The sequence below is a fragment of the Loxodonta africana genome, chromosome 14 (assembly GCF_030014295.1).
Source record: "Loxodonta africana isolate mLoxAfr1 chromosome 14, mLoxAfr1.hap2, whole genome shotgun sequence".
NCBI lineage: Eukaryota > Metazoa > Chordata > Mammalia > Proboscidea > Elephantidae > Loxodonta > Loxodonta africana.
The window spans coordinates 73,406,697-73,431,525 of NC_087355.1; the positions used below are offsets into that span (position 1 = coordinate 73,406,697).

At 45.8% G+C, this 24,829-nt stretch overlaps 1 protein-coding gene across 1 annotated transcript in view; it reads right to left on the reverse strand.

Moving 5' to 3' along the window:
• Positions 1 to 607: 607 nt before the first annotated feature.
• The window catches only part of ANXA13 (annexin A13), a 64,471-nt gene continuing 40,249 nt past the window's right edge, over positions 608 to 24,829 (reverse strand). The window contains exons 4-12 of the mRNA XM_003408178.3: positions 23,501 to 23,595; positions 20,434 to 20,604; positions 17,365 to 17,398; positions 16,618 to 16,697; positions 14,883 to 14,951; positions 14,342 to 14,443; positions 8,307 to 8,382; positions 5,046 to 5,158; positions 608 to 929 (exon numbers count right to left, since the gene is read on the reverse strand). Of these exons, the coding sequence (XP_003408226.2) occupies positions 810 to 929; positions 5,046 to 5,158; positions 8,307 to 8,382; positions 14,342 to 14,443; positions 14,883 to 14,951; positions 16,618 to 16,697; positions 17,365 to 17,398; positions 20,434 to 20,604; positions 23,501 to 23,595 (860 nt within the window). The 3' untranslated portion in view covers positions 608 to 809. The remainder of the gene's footprint in view (positions 930 to 5,045; positions 5,159 to 8,306; positions 8,383 to 14,341; positions 14,444 to 14,882; positions 14,952 to 16,617; positions 16,698 to 17,364; positions 17,399 to 20,433; positions 20,605 to 23,500; positions 23,596 to 24,829) is intronic.

Consider the following 24,829-nt stretch of genomic DNA (forward strand, 5'->3'; position numbering starts at 1 on the left):
TCTCTTGGCATTGTGCTCTGCCTAATTGTATTTGGGAAATCGGATGGAAGACTCAAGTGGGTCAGATGTCTAGAGAAGCAAGAAAAACTAAACCAGGTAGCAGATGAGTGACTATTCTCACTAGTTACATTTCACATAGACAAGCCAATAGTTTCCTTGTGGTCAGCCTTGATTACTGTCCTTGACGATTACTAAAAATTTAACTGCATTTCCCAAGTAGGTTTGAATTTCACAAGTCATATATTTCCAGTCCAAGAGTCAAAACGAATCAACCTAGTCTTTAGAAAAGCAGCTGATGGGGGGCATAATCCACGACTTTAATTAACATTTAGGCTTTGACGTTGAACACACCGAAGGAAAATTAATGAATTGGTTTATTTGTCTTTCCTGTGACTTAACCATTCAGTCTCCATCTAGAACATACACACTCCTGTGAGATGCATATTCTAAAAATTTGATGACAAATGCATGTTTGTTTTTTTTTTTTTTCCCATCAACTTCTGATCTCATTTGTGCTTCATTTGTGTTAGAAAATATGCAGTTACCACCCTAAAGGAAAGGGAAGGGACAGCCCAGATACTTGCTAAGCCAGTGAGATACTTGCTAAGATACTAGATACTTCCTAAGCTTCTTGAGGATGCTGTTCTTAACCTAAACAGCTTGGTCTGACTGCACTGATTAAACTGGCAAGAATATAAACCAGGAATCTTGAGGGGTTTTGGTCTTGGAGTTCCGCTTGCAAGTCTGGTATGGGAAGTGCTTTTGACAAAAGGAGGTTCCTCGCTGTTCTCCCATTTCTCTGGCTTGGCTCAGTGCAAGAGGGCCACCAGAAGTTTCTGGAAGTCCCCGGAGGTGTCAGAGCGAACCATGTCAGACAGAGACTTCTGGTACTTCTCTTGGAACTTTGCTTTTATCCCCTGAAGGTCAACCTGTAGGAGAGAGAACAGCAGCGAGGAGGACAACATTTATGGAATGCTCACCATTGACAGAAGACATTGTTCAAAGAACTTGATACTCATTTGCTCATTTATACCTCAAAACAGTCCTTTGAAGCAGGAGCAATTGTTATTCCTGTTTTGCAGATGAGGAAGGGAAAGCCAAGTTCAGGTCTCCAAAGGCCACAGAGCCGTCTATGCGTGTGTGCGTGCGTGCGTGCGTGTGTGCATGTGTGTGTGTTCCGGTAAAACTTTATATGTGGACACTGAAACTTGAATTTCATATAGGTTTTACATGTTGTGAAATATTATTCTTTTTTTGAGTTTTTCCCCCAACTATTTGAAAATGAGAAGTCCTGGGGTAGTACAAATGGTTAAAAGCACTTGACTACTAGCCAAACCCAGCCAGTTGGCAGTTCGAACTCACCCAGAGGCACCTCGGAAGACAGGCCTGGCAATCTGCTTCTGAAAGGTCAGAGCCTTAAAAATCCTATGGATTAGCTCTATTCTGCACACATGGGGTTGCCATGAATCAAAATTGACTCGATAGTAACTAGCAACAACAGCATTTAAAAATGAGTCCTTTCTTAGATAGCAGGGCTGTACAAGGACAGGTGGTGGGCCAGATTTGACCTGCAGGCTGCAGTTTGTTGACCCTTGGTGTAAGGTTAAGAAAGTTGTCAACACAGGGATTTGCAATTAAGCATTTTTTTCTTGTACCCAGATCAGCAAGGATATTAGTGCCAATCAACAAAATTCCAATCAACGTCAATTTGGAGGGCTTATGTTGAATTTAATTCAGTGGAAGCTTGGCTCTGGAGATGGAGTGAGGACTCAGAAGGAAAACAAATAAGAAGATTACTCTACCTTAAAGAATATTAGAACCTAGTAAGGGAGTCACTCTTACACCAGGAAAGGTATAGTTCCAGATGGCAAGCATACCAGCTGCTGTTGAGTCGATTCTGGTGCATGGTGACCTGGACTTGAATAACCGTTTACACTACCCAGGGAGCCTATAGTCCCAGAGAGAACATAGGAAGTCTCACTAAAGAAGCACAGAGCTGTCTTTAAGCAGGAATGTTTTTGGTTTAGATTCTACCTTGCACTCTAGACCCAGAAACTGTGGCTCAGGTGTCTGGTTCTTTTCTTTCTCTCCTGCCCCAATTAGAGGGCTGAACTGAGAGAGGGAAGATGAGAACAGGAGAAGGCAGAAGAATGGGGGATTGTCCTAGGTAGATGGTGATCAGAAGGACAGAAGCCACAGGCAGCCAGTGGTTTAAGTCCCTCCTCTCTCCTGGCTTGTACCTGCCTGGCTTCTTGCCCCGGGGCCAGGGGAGAGGCAGGAAGATGGGGTCAGTGCAGGGACTATTCTAGTACCCTGTGGCTTTAGGAGCTTAGGAGAATTGGCCAAACTATATCTGGCTGGGGGTCCCTGGGCAGTGGAAACACTTAATAGGCTTGGCTGCAAACCAAAAGGTTAGAGGTTTGAGTCCACCCAGAGGGGCCTTGGAAGAAAGGTCTGGTGATCTGCTTCTGAAAAGCCAGCCATTGAAAACCCTGTGGAGCACAGTTCTACTCTGACACATATGGGGTCACTATGAGTTGGAGTCGACTCGATAGCGACTGCTATATCTGGCTGGGCCTGAAGCCTACTGAGGAAATGGTCCCAATCTGGAGATGACCCAAGGCCTTGGTCAATATTGAGATGGGTCAGAGTGTCTTGGAATAAAACACCCCATGGCCCACGTTGGCGTGAACGTGAAATCTCGAAGTGCCCTTCAGATCGATCCAATCTCCCTGGAGATCTTTTGGAATGCTTGGTTTGCTCTGCTGCCAACCTGTCTCCTTTGGGTCCCTCAAGACTTCTCATGAGTTTGGCTGTGGGTTGAGTTGCTACGAGACAGCAGAGAGGCCATTACCTGGAGAGTGGAGGGAAAGAGACAGGTCCAGAGACAGGGAGGAGAGAAAGAGAAGCTGCAGGAGATTAGCAGAGAGACTGGCAAAGGGAAAGAGGGGCTTTAAGAGAGAAAGAAAAAGATGAGTAGTAGAAGAAGAAGGAAAGGGGAGGAGAAATTCCAGGAATAGAAATAAAAACCAAAGAACTCTCTTCTTGCTGAGTTATATTTAAAAACAGTGTCAGATGTTAAGTCTTATTTGTCAAAAAGCTGTGGATCGCAATTTGCGTTGGTATCTTTATCCTTTTGACAGTTTTTGGAGGGAAGATGTCTGTGGTCTTCAAGTGGTAGTTCTCCTTTGTTCTCCAAGGCTTCCTGACTGCAACAAAAGGCCATTCACCCCTTATTTTATAACCCTGTGGCTTTACATATTCCAAAGCACTAGCTGTAAACCTTGACAGCTGCTGCCAAGCGTCTGGCTACTCATCTCCCTGCCCCTTCCTCTTATTATACTCATGCATTCTCAACGGGGATGATATTGTTGCCAGGAGGCAAAAATTGGGTCTTGGAGGGCAGAAAACTCTTAATCTTTTTTATGCATTGTTACAGATTGAATTGTATACCCCCAAGATACATATTGAAGCCCTGGCTCCTATATCTGTGGATGTGATCCTGTTTGGAAATAGGGCGTTTCTGATACTATGCTAATGAGGTCATACCAGAGCAAACCCCAAAAAACCCAAACTCGTTGCCATCGAGTTGACAGTGACTCATAGTGACCCTATAAGACAGAGCAGAACTGCCCCATAGGGTTTCCAAGGAGCAGCTGGTAGATTCAAACTGCTGACCTTTTAGTTAACAGCCAAGCTCTTAACCACGGTGCCACCAGGTGGGTCCTAAACCTAATCACTTCTGAGTTATAAAAAGAGCAGAATAGACACAGAGACACACTGTGGGGAGACAGATGATGGAATTAAGGAAGCATTTTTCTTTTGTACCCTTATCAGCAAGGATATTAGTGCCAATCAACAAAATTCAAATCAATGTCATCTCTAATCCCAGGAATGCCAAGGATTGCTGACCGATACCAGAAACTAGAAGAGACGTGCACAGAAAGAATTGATATGGCCAACAGCCTGATTTGGACTTTTAGCCTCCAGAACTGTGAAAAAATAAGTTTCTGTTCTTTGAAGCCACTCACTTGTAGTATTTTTTGCATGGCAGCACTAGGTAACTAAGACACATACCCCGTTGCCATTGAGTCCATTCCGACTCATAGCTACCCTATAGGACATGGTAGAACTGCCCCATAGGGTTTCCAAGGCTGTAAATCTTTATGGAAGCAGACTGCCACATCTTTCTCTTGCAGAGTGGCTGGTGGATTCAAATCACTGACCTTTCAGTTAGCAGCCAAGTGCTTAATCACAGCACCACCAAGGCTCCAAGACACATAAAAAGCACAGATATACATAGAATACATAAACAGATATATGGTATATCTGTGGTGATAAAATTTCTTGGCAGGAGGCAATTAGGAAAAATTCTAAAAAGGGTCCTTAGGGGGAGACGAACATGAAAAAGAGATAGAGAAACACTGTATTCTAGATATACTGATGTACAGACAGTGTTTCTCAACCTCTTTTGGTGCAGTGGTTAAGAGCTTGGCTGCTTAGCAAAAGATTGGCAGTTCGAATCCACCAGTCTCTCCTTGGAAACCCTATGGGACAGTTCTACTCTGTCATATAGAGTCGCTATGAGTTGGAATCAACTTGATGGCAACGAGTTTTATATTGATGTGTTTCTTGTATAAAATTGTGCTTCTGCAGTGTGTTCAATGAAGTAAAAGCCTAGCTCAGGAGTCTCACTGTCTCTGCTGCTGGGTGACTTTGTCAGTAGCCAACCTATTAGCGTCTCTGTTTTGTCTTCCTTAAAATGGAGCCGAACACAACAGCTCCACCAGATCCCCTCTGCACGCCGCCTTGAGCTCTGGAGCCCCAGATGACAAAAACAGAAATAATTACCATGATTGTATTTTTGTAAAAAGAAACAGATTGAAGTCTAGCACAATGTCTTCTACAAACTCTGGGAAGGCAAGGACCATCTCTGTTTTACTTTCTCTGTAAATAGGCCCTTAATAAAAACTATTTGTTGATGATACCAGAAGTGGAGAAAAGAGGAGCTCCATCCCACCGTTCGGGAGTTCGGTGCATCTTACCTCAGCCCTCGTCAAGATGATCCGGATTAGCGTCTCCTCATCAGTGCCCGTACCTTCCATGGACTTGTACAGACACTCAGCGAAGTAGCCCTCACGGTCCCGGGCACACCTCACTTGGCAGGCAGAGGGAAAAGAGAACACAAGGCTTTTCTGTTTTGTTGAATAACATGGAGACCCTCAGAAGGAACAAAGCTGGGTCCAAGTGTCACCTAGCTGCCCCTGGAGCTGACTTAATTGTGAGGCAAATGTTTGAAATGAGCCAACTTCATGCTGTTGTGTAATGGGGTCTGGAAGATTCTCCCGGGTCAGGGCACCAGAGCTCTTTAACCAGAGCCCAGTCAAAACTACTGTAAACAAGTAAGACCCTATCTTAGTCTTGAAGACCCTCTGGAGGACAAGAGCTGTGGCCAGCCTCAGACTCTCCCTACAAGTTCATGATTCCCACCAGCAGAAAAACCTTCTAGTATCTAAGTATATCTCCGATGCTGGAGTTGGGTTCTGAGTGGAAACACAGATTTGGCTGGCCGGCAACTTTACTGTAATAAAACTTCATAGCCTTGAAGATTTACTCAGTTGAACTGTGGCCGGTTTTCCTGTGCTAAACAACCTGGCTATCCTTTGTTTTTCCTCATTGGGTTTGTTTTCTGAGCCTCATCTCTGAATCTTTTCCATGTTCCCCACAATCTTCCTAGTTTGGGATGTGGGCCTGAGGAAATGTTCAATCCTTTCTACTGATTGTGAGTCCCTGGGTGATTCAAATGCTTAAGTGCTTGACTGCTAACTGAAAGGTTGGTGGTTCAAATCCACACAGAGGTGCTCAGAAGAAAGGCTTGGAGATCTACTTCCAAAAGATCACAGTCATTGAAAACCCTCTGGAGCGTCATTCTATTCTGACACACATGGGGTCGCCATGAGTTGGAATCAATTCAATAGCAACTGGTTTGTTATTATTTTTTCCTGCAGATCAGCTTCCTATATGATGCCGGTATTTGCTCTTTTCTGCCCTCCCTGCCCCTCCTCCTGCCCCTTTGCTGGCCAACTGAATCCACAGATTAATGAAGCATAGTTTCTACTCATCATCCAGGTGATAGGAACCATCTCTGCTCCTGGGGAGAAGTGATTATCCCTCTGCCCCTCCACCCAGGCTCATATTGGGCCATCATGACTAACTCTGGCGGAAACATCATTTACTCTTTAGGTTGTGGATAATTCTCTAGAACTCTTAAAATGATTCCATGTTGGTGATTACTCATAAGCAATGAATTCAGCATTAGTGTGGAGCGTGCATCCTTAATATATCCTTTGATGGAGACCCTTGTTTCCTGGGTAATTGCGTATATGATTGATCCTCATAAGCAGGGGAGAGGAGCATCTCCTAGACCCAAGTGTATGAGCTCTTTAGCCTGAGAGAACAATCCAGAAGCCGCTGTATGGGGTAGGGGGATCCATGCATTTGGGGAGTAGCGTATTTGAGACTCACTGTGATCCCCAGGAAGTCCCTGGGTGGTGCAAGCAGTGAATGCAATCGACTGCTAACCGAAAGGTTGGAGGTTCAAGTCAACCCAGAGGTGCCTTGGAAAAAAGTCCTGGTGCTCTGTTTCCAAAAAATCAACTGATGAAAATCCTGTTGCTCCAACAGTCCAGTCCTGCTCCCGTTGCATACGGGGTTGCCATGAGCTAGGGGGCAACTAGATGGCAGCTAGCAACACCGGTAACCAATTGATTGGTGTGTATCTGCCATGAACTTGAAGTTTCTTGAGAACAAGAATTGGGTCTTATTTGCTTGTGATCCCCACACCTAGCACAACCCCTGGGTCCAGACAAAAAAAACAAAATCCAAGCCTGTTGCCATTGAGTCAATTCCAACTCATAGCGATCCTATAGGACAGAGTAGAACTGCCCCATAGAGTTTCCAAGGAGCGCCTGGTGGATTTGAACTGCTGGCCTTTTGGTTAGCAGCCGTAGCACTTAACCACTACACTACCTGGGTCCAGACAGGTGCTGAGTAAACGTTAAATAAGTGAGTGGTTTTATCACCATCTTCCGACGGCATTCTGGCGTTTTCTCCTCTACCATGGCAAGTACAGAACAGGGTTGGAGCCTCAGAGTCAGGCCATGAGCAGATGCCACCCCCCCCATCTAATCAAGACTCTTCCTTTGAGTCCTAAGGACGGTTGTCCATTTAAGGGCTCTTGCGTTTACAGTGTGGGTCAGGGGTCACACTAGGGGCGTTCAGGCCTCTGTATGTCACGGCAGAGGTCCTGTGCATCTGAACTCAAAGTAAGGATAGATGAAAAAAATCAATTCCTGACATTGTCTCCCCCTCCCCCGCAAAAATAGCTGGGCAACTGAAGCACATTTTTTGACTTCCAAGGCTGCTTTTTCAGTTCTTTCTCTTCTTCTGGGGATACACCTCTCCATTTCTTGTGCCATCTGGGACAGTGCCCTGGACTCCTCGCCACAGGAGCGTGGACAATGGACAATGCCTTTTTATTCCAGGGCTTGCAAAAAGAAGAAAATGAGCCTGCCAGGCACAGCCCCGTGGCCATCTCTCTGCTATTTCCTGTCTGTAGGCAAAACCTGGAGAGAAGGTCCTGGCATTTGCTTGGCAGGGTCAAGATCTGGTCTTCCTTCCCTTTCTTTTTAAACAGACCTCATTCTTGCCAGGTGTTGAAAGAACCAAACGGAAAAGGAAACCCTCGAGCCATCAGGCATATAAAAAATCTTGTTCATGGACCCTGAGCTTGGGTATTTTGGGGTGTGCGTGTCATATGAATCTCATGCCGCTGGCTGAGACTAGACAATGGTCCCAGGCTGTTGACAGATGCTCCCAGAGACCCATGGTCTTAGTGGGACTGTAGTGGATCCTACGGTACACCGCCCAGATGCCTCTCCCCAGGTGTCACCAGCTGACTTTTCACCACTGAGGCTCTTCCCAGGGATTACCCCCTACAGGAGGGAGCTACCCCGCCCAAGGTTACAAATGTTTCCTGGGTGCAGCCAGTGGCCAGTGACTGGTTGATGTAGGTGCAAAGACCTGGTCCCCTTGGCTCCACATTGGACACCCCATCTTCCGAGTTCCTGTGGAGCCCATACAGCCTCTGTCACAACTGCGTTCATGACCTCTCCCTTGCCCAGTGCCGCTTAGAGGTGTTGGTCCAAAAACCACTCCTTTAAAACTTCCTGCACACGAACCACTGTCTCTGAGTTTGCTGCTAGGGAGCCCAACCCAAGACAGGGACTGTCTTCTGTTTACTTTACCAATAGTTAAATAGGCTTTCTTCAGATTCCCTGAAGTTTCTTCTTCAATAGCCTCTTCGATGTCTTTGCCAATGAGCTAGAAGACAAACAAAGTTCAACTATTAATCCAGGTTTTGCTTTTGACCTTGGTGCTCTTAAGATTGTTCCTCTACACAGAAAGCCCCTAATTCTTCCTGACTTAGTCATGTGGCTATAGGGAACTCTTATACTGCCTAGTACCTTGTAGGGACGGTGTGGTTGCTACCCATTAGAAAGGGGGCTCTCGTCACTGAGGAGCTGGTCCAGATTTGACCCCTAGTGGACTTGACCCTAGTCAATGCCACTGTCTCAGCCTCAATGTCCTCATCTGTAAAATTGGGGAGTTGAAGAACAACAAATAGATACCATAATGATAATTCTTTAAATTTATATAGCACTTTAGTTTCCCAGGAGCCCTGGTGGCGCAGTGGTTAAGCATTCGACTGCTCATTAATAGGTAAGCAATTCAAATCCACGAGCTGCTCCTTGGAAACCCTACAGGGCAGTTCTACTGTGTCCTATAGTGTCATTATGAGTCGGAATTGACTCGATGGCAATGAGTTTTTTGGTTAGTTTTCTAAGTGTTTTTCATCACTCTCAGTTCCAATTTTTTAGGAGGCTGTGGTTATAATAAGAACCTTTGGGCAGTGCAAATGGCTAAGCGATCAGCTTCTAATCAAAAGGTTGGCAGTTCGAAGCCACCCAGAGGCACCTCAGAAGAAAGGCCTGACAATCTAAAAAATCAGCCATTGAAAACTCTATGGAGTTCTACTCTGACACACATGGGGTCACCATGAGTCAAAGACGACTTGATGGCAACTGGTGATTACAATAATCTTACCCACCCCTCTCTTGTGTCCTTTGTCCTGGGACTGGGGGACTCAGCCACGTACAGTGGGGGCGAGATAAGTGGAGGCTGTGAAGTTAGTGATGAAGCAATGGTGTAGCTTTACTCTCTCTTTCCCTGATAAAGTGGGGGAACCTGGGCTGGGAGCTGGGAGCCTGAGCATGTCAAAACGCTACTTTTCTCCACTCTGGGGTGATTCCAGATGATCATATATTCCCCACTGGCTCATGTATTGTTCTGTACGGCATTACACATTAGGTTTCTTTCCAAATATTTACAGAAGCTGAAGTTCAGAGTAAATTGTGACTGTGCTTAACACAAATACTGCCCGCGACGACCTCAGGGCAGACAAATAAAGAGGAAGGAGAGCTGTTCGCTGGGTCTGGGGAAATGTAATGAAGCAACAGAAATACTGAAACTTCTTTCTTAGAAATTACCTTTTGAGGAGATGACACAATTGATTCTATAAATAACTGGAGCCTTTGTGTACAAATCAGAGGAGTATATGTGGTTTATTTTGAAAACACACAGACAAAATATTCTTTGCAATGCAAGCACAATATATGTGGGGTCGGGGGAGAAGGGTCCAGATTTAATGAAACTTGACCTCCTAGTAATAGCTAGAGACCTAGGTGTGTGGTCAGGGGGCCTAGATTTGAAGGGGCTTGTAAGGGGGGCGGCTTTCAATCCTTAGCTGCCCCCAGCCTTTCTTGGGTTTGAGGTGGGGAGTAAGGATTTCAGGAGGGACTGGTATTACTTTCCCATAAACAGGGTTCTTGTTCTGTAGACTGAGATTCTGTTTCAAGAGGACATCTCGTTCACACGAGTCTGCGTTTACTAAAGACCCTCTATTGAGCTACTTTCTGTTTCTATTGTTAACGCTGGGCCAATGTTTTTCTTTTCTTTCTTTCTTTTTTTTTTTTTGTGGCATCTCAGCCTACAAAACAGGTAAAGGCACAAAAGCAGAGCTGTCTGAGAGGCAGGGGATGAGCTCCAAATCCGAACCCTGGGCATTAATGCCATGTCTCTGCCCTCTCAGGGCCTCCTCTTTGCACAACACTGGGGGCACTATTGACACAATCCAACATGACCTGTGCTTGCTGGAGTTTGGCAACAGAGGGTATTGCCCTTCTTCTCTGCCTACCTTCTGCCCCCATCACCCTCCTGGTAGTTACCAAGGCACCTCCAGGGGCCACAGAGAGCACAATTTGAAAACAATTGACTGGCCGGAGCTATCATGACTCTCATCTCTCTTCTCTCATCTGAGGAGAGTGGTAGGCTTTTCACTTCAGTTACTAGAACAATTAATTCTTAGGGTGTTCTTTCGACAGAACCAGATTTTCTGATCTCAGTACAAAAGCACATTGCCAGGGTAGGTTCCAAACACGCCTCCAAAGCTAAACAGATTGCAATGCCTAGGGAGGTTGGATCCCTGGTGGCGCAGTGGTTAAGAGCTCGGCTGCTAACCAAAAGGTTGGCAGTTTGAATCCACTGGCCGCTCCTTGGAAACACTATGGAGCAGTTCTAAGCTGCCTGTAGGGTAACTATGAGTTGGAATCAACTCGACGGCAATGGGTTTGTTTTATTTTTTATAGAGAGGTAAAAATGGTTACCGTGCTTGGTTGCTAACCTAAAGGTTGGAGGGTCGAGTCTACCCCGAGGTACCTCAGAAGAAAGTCCTGGTGACCTACTTCTGAAAAATCAGCTGTTGAAAACCCTATGGAGCACCCTACTCTGACACACATGGGGTCGCCATGAGTTGAAATCTGCTTTACAGCAACTGGCAACAACACAACGGAGGCTATTAGAAGAACACCGGAGACATTTCTTTCTTTTGAAATGGATTCTTCCAAATTGGCAGCATGCCCGCAGCAGAGCCTTACACTGTCTGGCTTTGCCAACAGCAGTCAAGGGGTGGAAGCTCTGGAATGGGCTTAGGACACACAAAGGTGGTGGGGAGAAGCAGCGAGGAGGGCGATGGGTCAGGGCGAGGCTGGGCTCTGGGTATGTGTACCTATGATTTATGTTGACCCCTGTTTCGGGAACTTACTTTGGCTTTACAAGGGTGACTTGTGTACTTTCATATTTGGTAAAATTTAGGAGTGTAATAATCTTACATGAAGCAGTGGATTTGGGAGAGATCTATTGCCTGGGCTGGGATGGCTGAGAGTGTCAGTAGTTAAGACTCAGGTCAGGAGGGCAAACAAAAGGCAAAAGCCTGAGTTTTGGGCCAAAAATTCAAATTTGACCCCATGCCAGGACAGCCTATGTCACATAATATACTGCAGTGCTCTCATGCTAGGATTTTAGTGCTTTTAGCCAGAGAGCCTCAGGAAACTGATAGAACCGGGGCCCCTAAAGCAGGACGAGCTCTGAAATCAATGATGAAGAGCAAGATGAACCACCTTAGAGCAAGCTTTTCGGAACAGATGAATAGGTAATACTTTAGGGCTGGTTTCATGTAAAGAACAATCAAATCGATAGATGACCTTGTCCATCTGGGCTTTAGCTTCGATTGTTGACACTGTTGGTTCACATAGGGAAATTCTAATAATAACAGCTAATGCTTACAGAGCCCTCGTGGTGCAGTGGTTAAGAGCCCAGCTGCTAACCACGAGGTCAGCAGTTTGAATCCACCAGCTGCTCCTTGGAAACCCTATGGGGCAGCTCTACTCTGCCCTATCGGGTTGCCGTGAGTTGGAATCGACTTGGCGGCAATGGGTTTAGTTTTGATTTAATGCTTACCGAGCGCCTACTGCATGCCAGGTAGTGCCTAAGTGTTTTACATCCGTTAATTCATTCAATCCTTGTTATGATGCTATGAAAAAAAAAATTTTTTTTTCTTTTTTTCCTGATGCTATGAAGTAGATACTATTATCATCCTTGTTTTGCTGGTGGGGAAACCGAGGCACAGAGCCCTTAATAACTTATCCAAGGTCATATAGCTAATAGCCTAGGGCTCACTTAAACTTTCACATGTATCAGAATCACCTGGAAGGCTTGTTAAAACACAGATAAACCAGAAAAAAACAGTTGCCGTCGAGCCGATTCTGACTCATGGCGACCCCATGTGTTGCAGAGTAGAACTGTGCTCTACAGAGTTTTCAATGGCTGTGATCTTTTGGAAGTAGATCACCAGGCCATTCTTCCAAGGCACTCTGGGTGGTCTTGAACCACTAACCTTTTGGTTAGTAGCCAAGTGCTTAACTGTTTGTGCCACCCAAACCCAAACCCAAACCAAACCAAACCTAGTGCCGTCGAGTTGATTGTGACTCATAGTGACCCTACAGGACAGAGTAGAACTGCCCCACAGAGTTTCCAAGGAGCACCTGGTGGATTCAAACTGCCGACCCCTTGGTTAGCAGCCATAGCACTTAACCACTGCGCCACCAGGGTTTCCTTGTGCTACCCAGGAGACCTAAAACACAAATAGCAGGACCCAAACCCCATGGAATCTGATCCCATAGGTCTACGGGGAAGCTGAGAATTTTGCACTTCTAACACGTTCTCAGGTGGTGCTGTGATGCTGCTTTGGGGGATCAACTTTGAGAACTATTGACCTAGAAAACACACACACGCCTACTCACATATATGTGTGCTTCAATAGTGATCACCAATGACAGCCATCCCCCAAAACTCCAAATTCCAGCCGTGGCCCCAGTCACGTGGGAAAAGGACCTGGTCGTGGAGCAGGCCTCCAGCTCAGAAGCTCCACGGCTTCAGGCATGGTGGGGTGGGGGCGGGAGGAGAGTGTGGGGTCAGCTGCCTTTGATCATGACTCTGGGCATGATTTGAAAGTGCAGGGCCTTCAAGGCTTATATACAGTCATGATAAAATTCCAAAGCTTTATTGTCTTTTCATCTGCTGGCAACTCAGAGGGAACGCTATTTCGAGTGAGGAGCGGCCAGCTCCAGTGAGGTAGGAGCTCAGGCTGGGGGATCTTGAAGTCCTCATCCAGTTTCTGCTACTGACTTGCTGTGTGGTCCTGATAAGTTACAGCTGGCTTCTCACTCATCACAGACTTTCCTTGTGCAGTTCTGCATAATAATAGCTGTTTATCCTCCTATGTGGTTACGGCATTGTTGTGAAGATAAAATGAGATACAAGACCTAGAAGTGCTTCCAATCCTTAAAAGCACTCTACAAAAAAAAAAAAAAAAAAACCAAACCCATTGCTGTGGAGTCAATTCCAACTCATAGTGACCCTATATGACAGAGTAGAACTACCCCGTAGTTTCCAAAGAGCGGCTGGTGGATTTGAACTGCCGACCTTTTGGTTAGCTGCCATAGCTGTTAACTACTGTGCCAAAATAGGAGATGAAAAAAACCAAAAATCTGACTCCATAAAAGGCTTCTTGAAACTAAAAACTGCTTTTCATGGAAGGGCTGGCCACAAAGTGCTTTCTAATAGCTAACTCACCTAGTTGGCTTAAAAACATTAGACTAAAAATAACAATAATGATGTATACATATCCTTCCAGGAGTGGATCTCTGAGGTATATCCCACCTGTCTTGAGGGTGGTGGGCACTGTTTGCCCAACTGTAAATTGGAATAATAACCATTGCAAATATTTGTTGTTTACCACACGCCAGATACTGTTCAGCCTTTTACAGTTATTTTAACTCTTACTATGACCCCAGGAGTGTATGATGATGATGATCATGGTCCCTGTTTTACAAACAGGGAAACTAAGGCATGGAGAGGCTGCATCCCTGGCCAGTGGTAGAACCAGGACTTGAACCTGGATCCTTTGACTCCAAGGGCTCTGCTCCCCTACACGACACTCGCGTCTCCCCAGTCTGTACTGTAAAGCAGGGTTCCTCAACCTCAGTGGCACTAGTCTTTGTTTTGGGGAGCGGTCTCAGCACTACTGACATTTTGGATGGATAATTCTTTGTTGTGGGGGCTGTCCTGTGTATCGTAGGGTGTTTAGCAGCATTCCTGGCCTCTACCCACAAGATGCCAGCATCGTTCCCCCTCAAGTTGAGGTAATAAAAAAATGTCTCCTGACATGATCAAACATCCCTTGGGGGGCAAAGTCGCCCTCGATTGAGAACCACTGTGGTAAAGAAGCCCCCCACTTCCCATATCACTGATCTTGGCTCCTTTTGGAAGTAGCTAGAGACCAGTTTCAGTGTGTGCTCTGCTGCTCCAGTCCTTTATTACTTACAATTTGATAGGCTTGGAAGGTGGCTTGTAACTGGTTGAGGCTCCTCCTGGCTAGGACTTCATTGAAGGCAAGCTCTTCAGTGCCCCAGCGGCCTTCCCCTGCCTCGAGGACCAAATGCGAGCATTTTGAAAAAACCTTTTGCGAACGGACTGAATATACAGTGCTGTATTTCCCATCATGCCTCACAGGAAGCCATTAAAATATGTACTAAATAGAAGTCAGATCAATGGGTTAGGCGCTTGAAGCTTCTCACCCACAAACATACCTATTTATTTATATTATATCTTCCCACGTTCCAAAATGGATCTGAGGGGCTTAACCTCAGAGTATAAGAGTAGGAGCAATTCTTTTAGGGTAATGGACTATGTGTATGAAAAGTATTTTAAAGAACTAAGCATATCTTCAGTTCTTAAAGATAAAACTTACTTCCCAAGTAACTCCAAACAGCATGAAATAAAGAGAAACTTGTTGAAAATGATGCTAATGAAATAACAGTGACAATAATAAGTACTTGCTGAGGCTGGCACACCCCCGCACTTACATCATACAGGTCTTTGGCATCCTGGCCAGCTAGGTCTTTGTCGATGTTATCACCTTCATCACGGCTAGCCTAGAAAAATCGACACATTGTTATTAACTCGAGTTGCTGCCTGACCACAGAAGACAAATAGAGAAAGTTGTGGAAGGCTGGGGAAGCTTCAGGGGGGCTGCCCATATGAAGTTCAATTCAGCCTGGCAAAGCCAATGCCTGCTCTTTGCTGCCATCTGTTGGGCACGACTGATAAACAGAGGCGGCTTCCATGGCAACTTTTTTTTTTTCTTTTTCTGTTTTTGGTAGAAAGGAGGGTTATTTGCAAACCCCATTAGCCCCTGAGCAGGCTGAAAGGAACTGATAGTGTCTCCTAGAGTAAGGCCATCGGAAAGCAATGAATCTTCCCTTCAAAATATCAATTTCTTCACCCAGGCTCCCAGTGCAGAAGAACTCTGAGTCAGCCATGAAAAGCTCTCCTGCTGGCTCATCCAAGTCCTTAGTGTAGGCAGAATTCTAAGATGATTCGCCAATGACCCACACCTTTGTATAATGTCTTCCCCTTGAGCATGGTTGAGACCTATAAAAATGTTAGGATATCACTGCTTCAATCATGTTATGTTACATGGCAAAAGAGATTTTTTGCAGATGTAATTAAGGTCCCTAATCAGTTGAATTAATCAAAGGGGAGAATATCCTGGGTGGGTCTGACCTAATCAGGTGAGGCCTTCAAAGAAGAGATGGAAGAAGTCAGAGAGTTGAGCTTCTTGTTGGACTGAAAGAAACCAGACATCTATGTTGTGAAGTGCCTGTGGGGGCCAGGGGGCAGGGAACTGCAGATTGCCTCTGGGAGCTGACAGTGGTCTCTGGTTGACTGCTAGCAAGAAAACAGGGACTTCAGTCAGACATCCACAAGGAAATGAATATGTCAATAACCAGTGAACTTGGAAGAAGACTCTGAGACTCAGACGAGAGTTCCAGCCTCGGCCAACACCTTGATTTCATCCTAGTGACACCCTAAGTGAAAACACAGCTAACTTGTACCCAGACCTGTACCCATGAAAGCTGCAAATCGGTTTTGCCTTAAACCATTAAGTTTGAGGAATTTCTTATGCAGCAGTAGGAAACTACTGCATCCTTCCTGTTGCCGTTGAAGCCTATTCTTTGGTTCTGTGCTGTCCGCTTGGCCACAGTGGGAGAAATGAAGCAGAGGAAACACACAAAGCCCATGAAGATGCTGTCCAGGTGGAGACTCAGGGCTGGCGTCCTAGCAGGGCCAATCCTGAATGTCCTGCTCTCCTGGCTGAGCTCCTGCATCCATTCTTACAGACCTACACCCAGGGTGAAGCCAGGAAGTAAGTGCAGAGTAGTGTTGTAAAAAGGCCCTGCTTGGGGTCAGAAGGTCTGGTTCTTAATCCTTAGCGGAGTAAACCTGGGAGAGTTACTCACCCTCCCCAGGCCCTAATTTCCTCGTTGGCAAAGGGGGTGGTGATGTTTAATGAGTTACTCCATTAACAAAAAGGGATTGCAAACTGCAAATGGCCAGGCAGATTTTTATTACAGGTGAAATCCCAATAGAGTAACTTCACAATAGTTGGGCTGAAGGAACATGGGTTGATAATCCCTCAATAATGTTTTTAGTAAAAGAAGGAAACGTCTACACTCATTTGCCATTTTCATCATGGTGCCATGTTGCCAAAGGATGGTTCCCAAGACCATGAAGCGGGTGAGACCACTTTACTCTTACCTGTAACAGGGCCAGCAGAATTTTTCTTAGGTTCCCACTTGTATCACCTTTGATATCTGACTCAAGGCTCCTGTCAAATACTTTCAAGGAAGAAAAAAGGAGGGGAGAAAGCAGATTTATTTTCCTAGAAGTATTGTGAAATGAACCTTCTTTTTTTCATTGTGGTAAATCATTTGCCTTTTCAACATTCTTCACAAGTACAGTTTGGTGACATTAAGTGCATTGCTGTCAGGTCAATTCGGACTTGTAGCTACCCTATAGGACAGAGTAGAACTGCCCCAGAGTTTCCAAAGAGCAGCTGGTGGATTCGAACTGGTGGCCTTTTGGTTAACAGGTATAGCTCTTAGCCACAATACCATCAAGATTTCCTTGGTGACATTAGTTATGTTTATCATGTTGTTCTGCCATTACCGTTACCATTATCCTTTCCAATTTTCCCACCATTCTTAACACAAGCTCAGTGTCTCCTAAGCAATAAGTCTCCCTTTCCCTCTCCCTCCCACCTACCCTTACCAAAAACCCACCGCAGTGGAGTTGATTCCGACTCATAGGGACCCTATAGGATAAAGAAGAACTGCCCCACAGGGTTTCCAAGGAGTAGCTGGTGGATTCGAACTGCCAATCTTTTGGTTAACAGCCACACTCTTAACCACCGCACCACTAGGGCTTCCCACCTACCCTGGTCACGCTAATAAACTTTGGGAAATAAACGTTCTTTATCTAAAGTCAGAACAAAAGGTCACTTACGCTTTTGGTAAGCCTCTTTAATGGCGATGATTTCCTAGGGAAGGTAATAAATAAAATCAATAGTCCAAGGTGGGTAAATTGATAAGAGACACGGAGATATATAGAGGGAAGAGGCAGGAGCCTCTCTGGGTACAGGCTGCATTGCTTACTTCCTCCTAAGAAGGCCTTCCCTATGGGTCAGGGCTAGGCCTGGAGCACATCCCTGGAGGTGTAAAGGGACCCTCTCCTTGCAGACATTTCAACCTACATGGTGACGTTTGCGTACATCCTCCTTATTTAAAAATGGAAGCTTTACAGCTAAGCTAACACCTCCTTCCACCACCTCCCCACCCCGTCTCACCCCCTCTCTACTTCTCCCCAACCCTTGCTTGGCAGCCAGTGTTGAAATTTCAGGGTATTACCTTCCCAAGGTTTTTTTTTTTTTTGCATTTGAATACATATGTATGTACTGCTGAAAATACATAGAATTGTTTTGTGTATATGTTCAAAATCAAACCAAACCCAGTGCCGTTGAGTTGATTCTGACTCATAGCAACACTATAGGACAGACTAGAACTGTCCCATAGAGTTTCTAAGGAGCGCCTGGTGGATTCAAACTGCCGACCCTTTGGTTAGCAGCTGTAGCACTTAACCACTACGCCACCAGGGGTTTCCATGTATGTGTTAGGTGCTTAAAAAGTGGAATACTGCACATATTATCCTTTGGCTTATTTTTTCACTCAATAATATGTCTTGGAGACCCAGCTAGGCTTGTGCATAGATAGTTACCTGGTGTTTTTTAAGCCTATACAAAATGTTCCATCCTACAATAAGCCTCAGTTTGTTTAGCTGGCCTCCTATTGATGGACATTTAGGTTGTTTCCACAAAGCTTCTCTCAATAAGCAACCTGCTTCTGCAGGAGTTCGGGCTTCTCTCTAGGGTGTGTTGTTATTGGTGTAGCTGCTGTTGAGTCGGCTTCCGGCTCATGGCAATCCCATGCACCATGGAATAAAATGCTGTCCAGTCATGTGCCATTCCCGTGATCAGTGACCGATCTGGCCCTGGTGCTCCGTAGGGTTTACACTGGCTGATTTTCAGAAGTAGATCTCCAGGCCTTTCTTCCTAGTTTGTCTTAGTCTGGAAGCTCTGCTAAAACCTGCTCAGCATCATAGCAACACATGAGCCTCCACTGCCAGGCTGGGGTGGGGATGCATGACGTGCACTGGCTGGGAACTGAACCCAGGTCTCTGGCATGGAAGTTGAGAATTCTACCACTGAACCACCATTGGGATGAACTGCTTTACATTTCAAGGGTGCATACCAAGTTGCCCATGTCAGGAGCTGCCTCAGTTTACACTTGAACCAGCAGTGTATAACAGCAGGTGATTCTCCAGTGCATAGCCTGCAAGCTGGTTAAAGGGAAGTCAGTGAGCAGCAGCAGGGAGGAGAAGGCCGTGGGGAGCTAGGGAAGGTCAGGAGCCCGGCTGCTTTGCTTTGCTGAGGAGGAAGAAGGGGGAAGGCCAGCAGTGGATGACCACTTGTGTTTTTCCAGCTCCCTCCCCTTTCTCCTCCTTCCTGCCTACTACAAGGATCTGCTTAACTGGGGCCGGCTCTCTCCCTGTTCTTCTCTTTACTATCGGATCTATTTGACTGAAAAAAAGCCATGTTTGTTGGTTGAGGCTAGGAAATGGGAACAAAAGAAACTAAGCGAAGGGGGAAAAATCTGTGGGCAAATATTAGAAAAATAATGATGAAATTAACCTTCTTGCCAAGAACCACCAGTTGCCACGCAGTCAACTTCGACTCCTGGTGGCCCATGTGCGTCAGAGTAGAACTGTGCTCCATAGGGTTTTCAATGGCTGATTTTTTGGAAGTAGATTGCCAGGCCTTTCTTCCAAGGCACCTCTCGGTGGACTCGAACCTCCAACCTTTGAATTAGTAGTGGAACATGCCCCCTGCCATGGGAGGCCTCAATCCCGGGGCCCCAGTGCATCCAGGAAGGGTGAGCATTGAGTGGGGAAAGCTGAGTGTCTGCTGGACTGGACTGACCCATTGGTGTGTCTATGCTAATCCTCAGTTGAGGCAGAACCTCAGCCTGGAACTCCTTGAGATGAAGCCTGTTTTCATTGTCTTGTGGGAAGATGAGGAGCCCAGGGTGTTCAGGAAAGGGCTTGGGGGCTGTAGCCGGATTGCGCGGCACTTTGGGAAGCGTGGCCTAACAGCGCAGGCTGAGCAGAGCGGAGTGAACTGCCCCGGGACGGCAGCACGTGAGGCTTGAAGAATCATTTTAGCAGCAGAATTCTGTTTTACAGGCTTTCCTCACTGCCTGCCCCAACCGCTGCTTTGGTTTTTAATGGGGGCCTCAAGAATGTCAGGGTTTTCTGGCATTTTCCTCACTGGGCCTCCCATTCTGCTGTGAAAGGTGGTTGTGGAGGAGAGAAGGGGTCTCATATTAATGATATGTGGACCCTCTTTACTCTTGACAAATCCCTTCGGCCTCGTGACTTCCAGAACCTAAGGCGAATGCACTTCTACTGGGAACTTAACAAATGTTCTTTCCAGCTCCTGAAACGGAGGGACAAGGGGAGCGGTCTGCTGATAGATGGATGCAGAAGGCTCCAGAGAGGGGCTGGCTACCACTGGCGTGCTCACCGGAGCCTCTCTGCACCCCTGCCTCCCTGGCCCGTTACAGTCTTTTTTGCACTTTGCACTAGATGACAGCCATGGGTGAGGAAGCTACACAGATGTGCTTGGACTACCGAATGCGTCATTCCTGCCAGAAAACCAGCAAAATCAGGCTGGGAGGGATGGAGAAGAATCCTGCCTCCTGCATATAAACTGTGCATCAGTTTGGAAAGACAAGAGCTAGATGGATAGACACAACTCTTTTGGAAAGACCAAGACTGACCTTTGGGAAGCTAGAAGAGGTATCCGTCCTGTGTGTGGGCCTTGCAGACTTGCTTCTTCCCAGACACTTGCCCATCCCATGGGTAGAATCCAGGGGAGCAGATTACCTTCTGCCTGCAGCAACCCTCACTCATGGGTGTATGGACACTCTGCTGGGGGCTGAGGGCTCGGCTGGGACTAACCTTATTGGATCTCGTGCACAGGACCTCGATGAGCACTGTCTCATCTGTGCCCAGACCCTTCATGGCCTTCTGCAGCTGCTGGGCAGCATACTCGTTGGGGTGGTCCAGAAGGGCCAAGGCTGTCTTCTCAAAGTTTCCGCTCAGCTCATTCTTGAGTACCTCCTCCAGGTCCTGTAGGGGCACAGTAAGAGACCAGATTGGGAATGGCCCAAGAGGACAGGGACAGGTGTCTGCTTTTCCTGCTGCATGACCTCAGGGTCCACAGGAAAACTGCCACGGACACACAGGGAGAAATCTCAACAGGAGCTCTACAAGTAAGAGTGACCTGCTCTTGAGGACAGTCACCATGACTGCTCATCAGGCCTGGAGACCCCAGAGAGGGACTCATAGTAACAATCATCATTTATGTGCATAACACTGTAGGGTTTACAGAACTTTCTCAGTTGGTCCTCATGACAGCCTTGTGAAGCTGACAGGAGATGCCTGTTTACTGAACCTGGGAAAGGTGAAGGACTTGCCCCCAAACACTCAGCTAGAAAGACCTGAAAAACAAGTCTGTTATCTCTAGGGTGACCAGATAATTTACCATCCAACTTTGGATGCTTTAGAGAGTGAAAGAGGGCACTATTAATCATTGCAGAGGGACAACAGAAATAAACAGGGACTACTCTGGGCAAGGAGCCCTGGTTGCACAGCAGTTAAGAGCTTGGCAGCTGACCAAGAGGTCATCAGTTCAAATTCACCAGCTGATCCTTGGAAATCCTATGGGGCAGTTCTACTCTGCCCTATAGGGTCACTATGAGATGGAATCGACTTAAATGGCAAAGGGTTTTTTAATTTTTTTGGTTCTGGGCAAAGTGGGATGTATAGTGCCTTTAGTTATCTTGTTAACTCCTGAAAGGGGCACAGGTGAGAAAGAACTCTGGTAGGAGAAAGGGAAAGGGAAGCAGGTGAAGTTTTCATTGACACCCTCTTTTTGACAAGCATCCTTCTTCATCTTTTCTTTGAGCAGCCTCTTAGCACAAGTGATCTGCCATCTCCCACCTCTCTCCCTCTGGTTTAATAAGGAAAGCGTCAAGAGCAGGCTTTCTGTCTAACTGGGTCATCCATGCCCCAACTTAAATGAAGAATCTCAAAGCAGGTATATCACGCAGCGACAGCCATTGGACAGACACAATGTGGGCAGCTGGCATTCAGGGCCCTCAGATTACATACCATAGGAAAGGCCTGGCTACTCAGCAGTGTAGGCTGGTGGCTGGGAACACAGGTCATGGTAGCTCTGTGACCTTGGGAGTGTACTTAAAGTCACCAAGTGTCAGTTTTCTCCTCTAAAAAATGGGGATAATGACAGGACTTGCCTCATGGGGTTGTTGGGAGAATTAAATGAGACAATCCATGAAAACACTGGGCCCCGTGCCTGGCACATTTTAAATGTTCAGTTAGTGTTGTTGTTGTTATTATTATTATTATCATCTCATGCTGAAGCCAGAAACCCGTTGCTTTTGGGTTGATTTCATAGTGACCTTATAGGACAGAGTAGAACTGCCCCATAGGGTTTCCAAGGAGAGGCTGGTGGATTCGAACTGCCAACCTTTTGGTTAGCAGCTGAGCTCTTAACTACTATGTCACCAGGGTTCCTCTCATGCTGTTAGGGACTTCAAATGAGGAAAAACACAGAAGTTTTTTGTTTGAGGCCCTGGATCTGCAGTTTTAAAAGGTGGTTGTAATAGTATTGCCTTGATCCCTTAGAGGAACCCTGTTAGCACAGTGGTTAAAGCGCTCAGCTGCTAACTGAAGGGTTGGTGGTTCAAACTCACCAACTGCTCCATGGGAGGAAGATGTGGCTGTCTGCTTCTATAAAGATTACAACCCTGGAAACCCTCTGGGGCAGTTCTATTACGTCCTACAGGGTCGCTATGAGTCCGAATCAACTCGACGGCAATGGGTTGGGTCAGGTCCCTCAGCAGCTGCTACAGCTAACACCGTATCCTGTGAAGCCTTTGGTCTGAACTCCGTGATCTGTATTCACCCACAGATGAGAAATATTTTTTGGGTCAGGTGAGCATTACATAAAACTACAGAGAAGAGAAACCCCAACTGCCTGCTCTTATAAGTGGCAGACGTGGCAGCAAATCCTTGTGTGTTTATGTTGATAGAGAAGCAGGCTGAGGGTACCTCCTTCTAGTCCTGTTTTTCTGCTAACGAGCTGCGCTACCTAGGAAGGGCACTCTCTTTGGAGCGGAATGCGTCCCCTCGGATACAGGGACTTGGTCTCGGTCATCTCTAACATTTTCTGGTTTTGTGGTTCTAAGCCATCTCTCTGGCACTCAGTCATCTGAAATATAGCTGAGTTCAAGGCCTAAAGAGATCCTTACCTGCCCATTGATAAGGAAGTGGGGAAATCCCTCTCTCTCTCTCTCTATATAGTGATTGAAATTGTAAATGAATTAGAATGCAGCATAATTGATATTCATTTTGCATAGCAATAATCCGTATGACATTAAGAAAAAGTTAAATTGTAATCATTATATATTAATAAGGAAAAAAAAGCCTAATGCATACTTAAAAATTTCTGTACATAACAGAAAAAAAAAGCAAGCAAGAAGGAAAAGAGGTTTTGATGCTTAATGAAATGGAGGTGTTCCAATTTTCTGTAACAGTCACTTGTGAAGAATATCTCATTCCTGAAGACTGCTGAATAAGCGAAGACTTCTGCATATTTTAAGACCCACCTGTGGGGACTGATTTTCAAATCACTGGCCTATCTGTAAATTGATATGTGGAATTAGTCCAAATTGAGTGGAAAAAAATGATTCAAGGTATAATGGAAAAATGAAGTTAATTTTTAAAATAATGAGTTAAAGAATATAGATTTTACAGGCTATTAAGTTAACAAAGCAACTTCAGCTTTTCTGAAGTCAATTAAATTTTAAATGATTGTTTCATTACTTTTCCCGGACTAACTCAATAAAGCTTTAAAGACACCATCCCCGCCTTGAAAAGCAGAGGAAGCAGAGGGGTCAAGGTCAAGACCGTGCGCACGGCGGCAGAGGCCCCTGGGAATCACCTTGCCATACGTTGCCTTGTACTTGTTCTTTATTTGTAGCCGCTCATCTGATGTCCTGCTTGATAAGACTTCAATGATGGCTGCTTCATCGGTTCCTAGAGTGTACAGGAGAAAGCAACAAAGCCTCGGTGAACAAGAAACAAGATGGAGGCTTGTTAAGACCAGGGAAGCCAGGGCTCACAGATTACAACGCCAAAGGCTCAGGTTGAACCTAGATGGATCCTTTGGCACTAATGGGATGAAGTATTCTCTTCACTCACTCAGAACAAATATCCATTGAGCCCCCACCTTCCATGAAGCATGGTGCTGGGCATTGTGGTTGAAAGAGGGCTGAGTATGGCCTGTTCCTTAATTCCACTCCCATATATATATATATACACCCTGGTGGTGTAGTGGTTAAGTGCTACGGCTGCTAACCAAAAGGTCAGCAGTTGGAATCAACCAGGTGCTCCATGGAAACTCTATGGGGCAGTTCTACTCTGCCCTATAGGGTCGCTATGAATCAGAATCGACTCAATGGCAACGGGTTTGGTTGGTTTTACATATATATATATATGTATATATACATACATATATATGCATATAGGCATGTGTGTGTCTGTGTATATATATATACACACAAATACACACACACATATGCACATATATGTGTGTCTCTAAGAAAAATGAAAAATGAGCCCCGGTGGCACAAAGTGCTTGGCTGCTAACTGTGAAAGGTTGGCAGTTTTAACCTACCTAGAGGCTCCACGGGAGAGATCTGGCAACCTGCTTTCATAAAGGTTAATCCATTGCCCTCGAGTCGATCTTGAGTCATAGTGACCCTATAGCACTCTGTAGAACTGCCCCATAGGGTTTCCAAGGCTCTAATCTTTATAGAAGCAGACTGCCACGTCTTTCTCCTATGGAGTGACGGGTGGGTTCTAGCCGCTGACCTTTTGGTTAGCAGCCCAGCGAGTAAGCACTGTGCCATCAGGGCTCCTTTCTGTAAAGAAAACCCTACAGGGAAGTTCCACTCCGTCACATGGGTCTCTACGAGTCGGAATTGACTCAACAGCATCCAAAAACAACAAGAAAAATGAAAACATCTGTCCACACAAGATCATGTACACAGAAGTTCACAACAGCATTTTTTCATAATAACCAAAAAAGTAGAAACAACACAAATGTCCATCAACCGATGAAGATACCAAACCAAGCCAAACCTATTGCCATTGCGTCGATTTAGACTCACTGTACCCTGGTGGTGCAATGGTTAAGCACTCAGCTGCTAACCCAAAGGTCAGTGGTTTGAATCCGCCAGCTACTCTGCAGGAGAAAGATGTGGAAGTC